General features: G+C 38.2%; 1 protein-coding gene across 1 annotated transcript in view; it reads right to left on the reverse strand.

The window, feature by feature from the left end:
- The window catches only part of FAM149A (family with sequence similarity 149, member A), a gene marked incomplete at its 3' end in the record, with an annotated part of 14,569 nt that extends 5,018 nt beyond the window's left edge, over positions 1-9,551 (reverse strand). Inside the window, exons 1-7 of the mRNA XM_009700405.1 lie at positions 9,447-9,551; positions 8,342-8,474; positions 6,717-6,859; positions 4,347-4,472; positions 4,010-4,186; positions 1,990-2,180; positions 591-745 (exon numbers count right to left, since the gene is read on the reverse strand). Of these exons, the coding sequence (XP_009698707.1) occupies positions 591-745; positions 1,990-2,180; positions 4,010-4,186; positions 4,347-4,472; positions 6,717-6,802 (735 nt within the window). The remainder of the gene's footprint in view (positions 1-590; positions 746-1,989; positions 2,181-4,009; positions 4,187-4,346; positions 4,473-6,716; positions 6,860-8,341; positions 8,475-9,446) is intronic.
- Positions 9,552-10,749: the final 1,198 nt, after the last annotated feature.

Here is a 10,749-nt window from a genome sequence, read left to right on the forward strand (position 1 = left end):
GGAAAAGAAAAAAAATGTGCAAAACAGGAGCCAGGGGACAGAGGGAGGAAGCAGCAAGCAGGACAAAAAGAGGGCATTTTTAGCAATACAAACATGAGCTTCCACAAAGACAGGTAAGGCCCAGTGGCAGCGCTGGTGTCCCCTTTACAAGGGGCAAAGGAAATGAAAAGGAATGAGAGAGTCCTAAACTCACTAGTTTGCCAGTAAAGCACTTCAAGTTGCAACTTCACATCCCTGCAGTCCAGGGAAGACTCTGATTTGTTTTCTTAATTCTACCAAGAGAAAGTGACTGGACCACAGTAAAAGCAGAATTACTTCTAAGGATGGAATACAGTCTAACAAGTGCTTTCTGTAAACCAACTTCAGCAATATCTTAGTGATAAATGGCACCTGTAAGAATCAAAGAACAAGCAACACTAAACAAGACATGCATATTTAATGAACATTCATTCTAAATGAGATTACTTATTTTAAGTATACTTATTTGCTTTTAAAAAAAAAGAAAAAAATGAGCCTTTTCTATCTTCAACCAGGACTCTGTCCAAGGTTAGCAGAAAAAAGAACACCATTTGACAGATAGTTATTTTTACCTGTGAGGAAACAAAATGAGGCCCAAAAGATACACTTCGTGCTTCAGAGCCTCTGGAAAGAGGAACACTCCCAGCATCTGCTGTAATTCGAACAACTGGCAAATGTGGTAGTTTTGCTTTAACAGCTTTCAGTTTTTCCACCTGTTTGTCACATTCTGCACAACAGCAAAAAAAGACTAGAGGGAATAAGATATTTTGTATGTTTACCAGCCATCATTATTACGCTTCACAGTAAATAAAGAATTTTATATTTTTTAAGTTTCCATGATATTTAAAAATTTACCATAAATGATGTTTTTCTGAAAGCATTCCCACTTGCTTATGCTTTTTGTTCTATACAGGTAGAGTTGGGGGTGGGGGGTGGGGGTGTCTGTTTCAGAAAATACTGCTAAGAGTCTTGGAATATTCTTTAAAAATTCCCAAACATTTCTTTTTTAAGACAGAAAAAAGGAACAGATATATATATAAAAAGTCTAGTGATCCTACCCTTGTCTGACACTAGCTACACACTGTTTCACTTTGGGTATGTACTACCATCTTATTTCTATTATAAACTCAAATTCTTCTATATTCCTAGTTGAAATACTTTAGTCAGCTATCTATTTGTTATAAGATGAAAGAGCACACTTATAAAACTGCTAAGCTATCCTCCCTAAACTATAATATTGAGCTAAACAATCCACCTGTGGTGTGAAAAGCCCTTTTGTATTTCAGTAACACCCGAAATGTTAAGCTCTCATGCTGCAAGTATTCTGAGAAATTGAGTGTACCTTACATTTGAGGTAACTTCCAAAACCCACCCCCAGGTATTCTTCTGTTACTATCCTTTTAAAATACATTGAAAGAGAACTGAAATTTCCCTCAGCCTCCAAAGATTACACATGCACTCTAATTAGAATTTCACTTCTGGTTTATGTTCCTAGTTTTTGCTTTTCCTTGTTAAACTCATAACTTCTGCACTGTCAGCAAGACTGTCTATCTTGCTTTAACAACCTGATTACCTAAGGGTTCTTTTTATTAACAAAGCTCAAACAACGAGGACTGGGAGACTTTGATTCCTAGGTTCCAGATTCAGACCACGTTGTCAGTGATCCCCTGCTAACAGCATCAATTTGCATCCCGACCCAGTGATTTTATTTTTTTTTAAACATGCTCTCCTGTAATGAAGCTCTTTCAGTCAGTATTCTTCCTTTTCTTACACCTCATACAAAACTCCCTAAAAGTCAGCAATTTTATTTTAGGTGCATGCGCGTGTATGTGCATGCCCGTGGCAAGGCATTACCTGTTTTATAGTGCTGTACTATCAACACGGTTATCTTAAAATAACCAGATTCCCCAAACAAAAAAAAAATTACCTGAGTTAGATGTGACAAATAACATCTTTGAAAATGCCAAATACCTGTGATACTAGTTTCCCAATTTTTTTTAATCAGTTCCTCCAATATTCCAATGATATTGCTCCAGATACAATCAAATACTTCAGAAGCCACAGCATCTTTGATACAGGCATTGGGAGAAACAGGGGGAATGCCACGCTTACTCCTCTTGTCAGCAAGATGCATTTTCTCTTGTTCCCAGCTCTCATCATCACTAATAAAAGAAGCAAATTCAAATGAACTCCCACAGGTTTTGACTTTTTTTCCCCCTCCTTCTAATAAACTGAATGAATATAAACATAGATATGGAAGAAAAGCCAGTCAGATGTAGATCACAAAAAAATACAAATTCAAACATACGGAGTATCTATGGGAACAGAACCTATCAAATACATATAATGACTTCTTTTTGTTTTGCTTGCAGGTGAAAAATTAAAAAATCCAGTCAGGGCATTACAACAGAAAGATCTGCAGCTCTAGAAGCAACAGCTTTATACATGGCACTTAGTCATTTGAGATGAAATCCTATGCTTTTTACCTAACATAAGGGAATTACTGTCTGTTGCATCTGGCAGGAGGACTATCACATAGAACATTTCTTTTTGATCACGTCCTGTGTACCTGCACACATCTGCAACCCTCCACCACTGATCAAAGACAAACAACTTTAAAGGATTTCTGCAGCCTAACCACAACAGTAGAGCCCACAGCCTTACACCCACCTCCTTCCCTTCCACTATTGTGTGGACAGTTACATTTTTAATTTTTTTATTTCCCTCCTCCCTCTCTCCCTAGGGACGCACAGTGCAGCAACATTTCCTAACTTGGTCTTCTAGTACACCTCCCAGGAAGAAAGTTTTAACCTTTTTCTTTTTTTAATGCCATCATATTTCTTTCTAAGAAAATGCAATTTCTTATTAGATTACAAGGATGATCCCAAATTCATACTGGTTTCTACTATCTCCCTTTCTTTTCTCAGTCACTTCTTCCTCAAACTGGACTGCAAACTTCTTAACTATAACTAAGACTTGGCTGAATGGTCCAACTCACAAAATGACCACGCTGTTTTCGTATCAGGCTTTGTAACACCTAACGTTTTAGTTATGGAGAACAAAATATTTCAGAACTGAAGGAAACAAGAAACATCAAGGAGGCACAAAGGAGAGAAATGCACTTTCAGTCAAGTGTCTCTCTCAAAGTAAGTTTGCTCACTTAGCAAAACAAAGCGAGAAGAATCCTAAGAGGATTCTTAAACCCAAACCCTTTCCAAAAAGGCAGCCACCCAAGTCCTCTCTTTCAAAAACAGAACTGAAAGGGTCTCAGTCTGGTTCCTCAGTTTTTCTAAAGCAACCATGTCTTTTTCCTGTAAGAGCATCAAGCTTTAGCACAAAAAACTACACTTTGTGCCCCACAAATCCTACCAAAGCTTCACCCTCATAGAAGCCTATTAGAAAACAGCACATTATAGTCTTTCATCCACCCAGTAGCCCAGCTGCTGGAACATGCAACTGGCTCACAGGAAACCTAGGCTGCACTGTCAAGACGACAGTTGTGTGACTCCTGTCACTCACAGGAGTGCTCTAAATGTGGGTTGCATCCTGCACCTCTCCTCACAAAGCTATTACACACTGCACAGCAAGAATTTTAGATTCGTTAGGGCAGACCATGAGAGCACGGACAGTGTAATGACCCTAAACAACCTGGTGGTCAAGGTACTCACTTGGGGAGAAGGGATTCCTTCATTCTACTCCCTGTCTCAAAATGAAATATTCATTTTATTGAATCTCCATGCACAAAACACCTCAAAACAACTAGTGGTTAAGACACATTCCTCTGACAGGGGAGATGTGGGTTCTGAACCACTAGAAAGACGACATACCTAATCTTCCACATGCCCAGCGAGTGCTCTGACCACCGTGCTACTGAATACAGGGACACAAGGAACAGTATTTCACAGAAGAGAAACACAGTTTATGAACCCTCACGGGGTTCACCGATAATTTTTCATTATATTCTTCAAAAATACATATTTATGTTATTTACAGCTCCCTGTTGTCAAAGGCAAGATATTCTTCTATTTTTCCATCCACATCATAGATTTCTTCTTCCAGGAACAAATACACGGAGGAGTCAGAAGCAGAAATCCTAGTGGAACTTGAATCTAGTGATTTATGTATTGGAGATGCTGTTGGGATCAGTTTAGAGCCTGAAATGCATAGCCTGGAAAAATACCAAAAAAAAAAAGGGAATCGAATATCAAAAAAAGAAGAAAGTGCATATTTAATTATACTGAAACGTTTCAGTAATACAACAGTAATATTTGTACATATTTCTGAAGAGAGAAGACCAAAAAAGAAAACTTCAAAAAAGAATAACATACTCTTTTGTATTACTAGTACATTCACGGATGTCAGGTAAACACCTAGTATGCACAGAGGTATCACTTCTGCTCTGAAAATGCTGAAAGCCTTCATCTTTTGGCAATAGGAGCTGCTTTCCTAGAACCCTGAATAGAAAGGAGAGAGAGAGCAATGTCTTAGATGGAAATCCACTCCATATGCAAATATCAAGAATACAAATACCTGCAAACAGTAGGCAACGCAAAAGCGCACCTTACATTTGCTTTGAAAAAGCAATTTACGGAAGGGCCAGGGCTTTGTGTAATACATTAACATTGTCTAGCATTTAAGTCATTAAAGTTAAGCTGATTTACACATGATGAGATTCTCACTTGTAATTTTTAAGAGCAAATAGTCAAATTTGTTAGATTGTTCCAGAGGCAGATAAACACACTTCCTTTCTTATGAAAACTCCATAAGAGGTGTTTAAAAATGGATGCAGAAGACAAACAACAGCTGCTATGACTTCACTTATCCAACTCCAGCATCCTTCAATGTGAGCAGAAGTCCTAATCCAAAATGTTTACATGGGTAGTTAAGGCTAGAATTAATCTTCGGAAAACGCACAAACTCCAACATGCATTATGCAGAGGCAGAGAGAAAAGGTAAAAGCAACTCTACTTTAATGTACATAAAAATCACTCTGTAAAATAACTTCTGAACACAGTATAGGTAAACAATCATTGCTTACTGAATTGTTTTCACTAGAATTCTCAACAGATCTCAAGAGAATTTACCAGTTGCATCTGTAGTGCAAGCAGCAATGTTCAGATTCACCTGAACACATTTTCTTGAGACTACCTTTTACAGAACAGCACTTTATGCCACATGAAGCTCCAAGCAGTAACTTTTTTTACTTTTTATTTTGTAAGCCAAGAGCAAAAAGCTTTCTCTTTAAATAGATCTGATCTTTCCCCTATTGATGATAGTTCTCAAGTATATTTATTGCCACATGCTGAGCTAAGTACTCATATATTGACATAGCTGTTTTACAAATTGAAAAAAAAGAACAGTCAGTGAGCAACTTGAAGCACAAGTCTCAGAATCAAATCTGCCATCCCAGAAGCCATTATTTTGAGTAACTAGCCAACACAAACTGAGTTTTAAGGTTTAAGCTTAATAATGAAAAATTTTTTTTCTTTTTAAACCACAGGATGTACCACATCCCTTAGTGCCAAATGACACAGAGCTCCCAGATTTTTTCAGTTCATGTCCAAACTCTTGGACTTGGTTGGTACCGCCAGCATTACATTTGAACCAGAAAATCGTAAGCACAGGGAATCACTTAAAATTCCACGTAGTGAAAAATCCTCTAAAAATATACTGAAATTACTTAATATTTTGAACGAATTACACAGCACAAAAACCTGTCTCCCTTTTATGCATGTTCCATTAATTTTTACAGTATCTAAACAAGGCAAAGCATGGCTTAACGTTAGTGAAAATTGCCTCACATTTATTTAACAATTCTCTCTTGCTCCTGACAAACTGTGACAAGCTTTGTTAGTTGATTTTAGTCTATATTGACTAGTAACAAGCCTCCGTGAATTATCTTAAAAGCACCAAGAGCATACCACAGTTACTGACAGCATTGTTTTTAATGGTGTTAACAAACTATCGACTACAAGACAGACACATGCAGGTCTATGTTCAGAATAGCTTAGAGTCACCACATCTCACAAAGAATGAGATGCCATCGTTTATGAAGGTAAGACAGTACAACACAGTGCAACACTGGGTTCTGTCCCCTGTGTTATAAGAAGTCGCCATCAGGCTGCCTAGATATTTTGCACATCTATGCAAAACAATTCTCATTAATCACGTATGCATCCTCATATCTCAACTAGTTATTGCTGGGTTAGTATCACGCACCATTTTACATTGATTTACCTAGCCTAGGAAGACATTACAGCTGTGCAGTATTTGTGAAGCATGTGGTCACCTTCATTTCTCATTTCTTTTTAGAAGAATCAGTAACAGAATTAACACTGAATTCCTTGGAATTTCACAGTGTGTTTTCACTTACAGTAAAAACAAGTATTTCTTTACAAGATGTATTCTTTATTTAGAAAAAGTCATTATGAAAATGGTCATTATTTTCTCATTGCATCCTACTAAAATATCTTTGCCTGCAAACATTGTATTAAGCAAAATAAAGAGCATTAGCTGCTAATGCACCAACACACAAACTTCCTGTGTAATCATGGCACAGCTGAGTCCTAGAGATCCAGATTTGAATGCCAATGTGTTACCGATGCCATACATCAAGAGCAATTCATGCAAGGGTACCCCAAAAATTCAAAGTAGAGTGATAACTGGTTAAAACTAGTACCAGCAAGAAATTTCCTTACCTTAGATGAGGAAATTGTTCAACCCAGTCTGCACATTCTGCCTGTAGGCTCTGAGTTTGAGAGGTGACTTTTCCTTCAAACAGCATTTCATCAATCTCCCAAAATAACTGATGGACTCTCTGTGCGTTAGCTTTATCAAATTCCTACACATTATGAAATTAATAGTTGTTAGCAAATATGCATATATACTAAAAAACTCACAATACTCAAAGAACAAAACAACCTGGACTGATTTGGCTGAGCATCTCAGAATGGATCTTCAGATTACCTACTTTGGACACATAATTTATACACCACAGTGGGAAAAAAAAATCCCACATAGCTGGCCTGAGCAAGGCAATCTAGCGAAAAGGAACTAGAAGCCTATACTTCCATAAAGTTAATGGATAACTACCTAGGATTAGCCAACAGGACTCCCAGCTTGCTCCCTGCTCCGACATGAAGTGAAGCACGCATGCTGCATCTCCGGGACCCACGGCACCAAAGCTCCTTGCTCTTTTGAGCAGCACTGTTCCTTTCTGAGAAAACTAGCTAAGAGGGCACAGGAGGGCACTTTCCTTCTGCATGACATAGTCCGGCGGTCAGGAAACAGCCGTCAGCGTGAGAAATGGCTTTCCACACCTCTTCACTGAAGCTACAACTCAGTGCAAGTTGAAAGGGGTGAGCGCAGGGGCATACGAACACATCAGAGAAGCGTCTGACTTTATCCAGTGATGTGGACACAAGCACTTGGCTGAGGGTTCCCCGGCTGGGGCACTGTTCATAACGATATTTGCCACTTACATTAAAAACTTCGATACACTGAAAAAAGTGGCAACACTCAGGGCCCAAATCATATTCATTCACTTCCAGCTGAGTGCCCCAACCACTTCAGGCTACAAGAAGGGATCACACCGAAAAGGAATGGGAAAATAACGCTTACCCAGGTTATTGCACAATCTAGCGTCAGGCTTTCTCCTGGAGGGCTGGCAGCAACAGATGGGGTCAGTACCCTAAAAGTTAGGGCATTATGCAAAAGGTATGGCAGAACTACCGCTACCAGCCCTGGATGGCTTTTTAAAATGAAAAGTGGCAGCAACTGCAACGCTTTTGAATTCATTTAACACTGCCAGCCTGCACCAAGTATGCCCCGGAGGTCAGCCTCCATAACGGGTTTTAACCTCTCTGCATCACCTACCAAACAGAACTGAGCTTAGGTAAGAGATAAATACTTACTGAGACTGGGACATTTACATGCATGTTCATGAACACACTTTAGGACTCAAAACATTGAGAATAATTCATTTTAGACATCATCTGCGTTATGCAGTATTTGAAAACATGCATTTTATCACTCTCTTGGACTCAGAAACCTAAGCCTACCTTCTTCGGCAAAACAAGTTTGTTTTGCCCAAATGTCATAATTTCATTTTACTTTTCTTTGTTACACATCAGCTGCACGGATATCAACTTGCAAACAAAACTATTTTTTAAACATTCAATTAATACACTTAATCACAAGTCTATTATGGATCAAAGTCATTAACTCCTTCTACAGCAGAGGTGCTGCATGTCCTTGTTCTGTAGAAATTAATCTTTTCCACAATATTTACAGAAAGCATACTGTAAAAGTTTCTGTGACTTACATCATCCCTCCAGGAGTAAACTGAACTTCTTTCAGTAGACAAACCAGTAGTATAGCTGTTTATTCCAGACCAAGAATTATTCGACTCCGTGGGTGTTGTACGATCACTAGATGAAAATGATGAAAGCGTTTCACTGTGAAAAGACAACAAATTAAAATGAAGAACACAACGGTTCTCTGTATAAATATTTTACAAATAATGCAACCGATCACACTGGTGGACAGCGATACGTATTCCTGTCGATGTGAGGAGTTGCAAGTGTGTGTTTTTAAGTAGAGTGCAATGAATACATGCTCCTATTTGTACCATTTACTGCCTTAAAGGCAATTCCTTCTATACTATTATGCTTTTGTACGTATGTACACCATTGTAATGACAAGGGCACTCTAAAATATGCATATGCACATATATATGTATTTGAATATAGACACACTCACCCACCTACATTTCCACCTCTGACAATTATTTTTGTTTTTCCAGTTCAGCTAATGGGCACATCAAATACCACACAGTAAAGATAACATAAGCTTGCTTTAACTCCATTAGAAGTTATCACAAGAAAAATTTTGCAAATCTGAGCATAACATCTCTGCAAATGTTTCAATTAGCATTGAGTTACATATCTGTACGCAATGGCTTTTATGCTGTTAGACCTGGTGCACCTCAAACCTTGAGCTCCAGGATTCCAGCTCTTGGAAAGCTCTAGCTGGTCCCCACCAACTGCTCCCCACCCTGGGATGCAGTGAAAGCAAGGGCAGTCAGATGTGCAAGGCCAGGTAAATCCTAACCACTGCCAACTGGAATGAAAGTTAACTGACCTGCAAAGCTGGTGAGTATGATTTGCATTTAACCATGAAGTCTGACTTCCCTTCCAGGCCTAATCGGTACCCTTTACTATGCTCTAAAAATGTGCAAATCCATAACATCAACAAGGACAAACCTTCAAACCCTCTAAACAACGGGTCAGGTCAATTTATATCCTGCAATAGTTGTCATCCGTGAGAATGACTAGAAGCATGATTAGTGAAAATGAATACCAATCTTGAAATATCTATTTAAGCCAAGAGGCTGTTAATGAAGTACTGTTTCAGAAGTAAATGCATACCAAGTATAATTGTCGATGGCTTCCTGCACGTTTCTTGCAAAAACTGCTGGAAGAGATTCTCCACTTTTTCCAGAAAGACACTGATTTGTGGGACCTCTGGACAGTCCCTTCCTATTAACACAGAAACACATCACTGCATAATATTAAATAAGGTTAACTCACATCTGCACCAGAGGCGGGTTAAAAAAAAAAAGACAACTCTGTTGAATTTTTCAATCCTACCCATGAACACAAACATCTGCTTGAAACAAACCACCTTGTTTTAAAATAGTTTTTATTTACCTTATTTTCACAAGTATTTTTCAGAAAGATGTACATTTAATTTGAGACTTATTTTATTCCACAGACGTCCTCCTCCAATTTTGTAGGTTACAATTTGCACAAACACAGCAGCAGTTCACTATTGCAGGAACAAAGCAAAGGCACAAACCAGTAATTGTCCATACAGTAGTTATTTAGCTACGTGTTTCTGTTCAATCATTAACAGAGTCCATTTCCTCAGATGTCTCTCTGCATAACAAGACATTACAGATATGGTGCCAAACAAACAGTGGTCTTTACTAAAACTATGAAGTCTCAACTTGGCTGTTTTAAGTGAATTGAGGTATGAGCACATCAGGAAACGTGGGCATATTCTTAATATATTTACAGGCCACAAAGCATCATTTCCTCCAGTACCAGAGACTCCTTAATTCTGTCTTAAAAACCAAGCCACAAACTTCCTAGTATTATGCCTTTCCAGAATAAGAAATGATAGAACTTGTGTTTTTTGTTTCTCCAAATACTTGAACACACACTCAAATTTTAAAACCATCTCTTGCAGACCACAAGGATGATTATTAAGAGATAGTAAGGCACAAAAAAATTATTACTAGCCTTAAAAGAATACCTTTCAATGGAAGAAGAGACTTTTTTTTTTTAAATCGAAACTGTTTGTACTCATACATTTCTATAATCTCACTAAGTTCTCATTAATATGTTAGACCCACCTCTTCAGAATATATGCAGGTGTGTCAAAGTGCTCCTCAGAAACACTTTTACAGCAGGAGATTACTTTATTTGTGGAAGTTTCTATTTTCATCCCATAAAATCCTCGGGTCATAACAGTGAATACCAGCATGATTGCATCAAAGTACATTTGTGAATGAGTAACTGCAAGGAAACAGCTCACAGTTCAAGAATTGTCTTGACTTCCTTAGCCAAGAACTGTAGATCGGTCCTGCAACAGTTAGGATCGCTCTGTCTTCTTCCTATCCTCTCTGATATTTATCTTGCCTTTACACAATTACAAAGATACTATATG

This window comes from Cariama cristata, unplaced genomic scaffold, assembly GCF_000690535.1.
Source record: "Cariama cristata isolate BGI_N322 unplaced genomic scaffold, ASM69053v1 scaffold15305, whole genome shotgun sequence".
In the NCBI taxonomy this organism is placed as follows: Eukaryota; Metazoa; Chordata; class Aves; order Cariamiformes; family Cariamidae; genus Cariama; species Cariama cristata.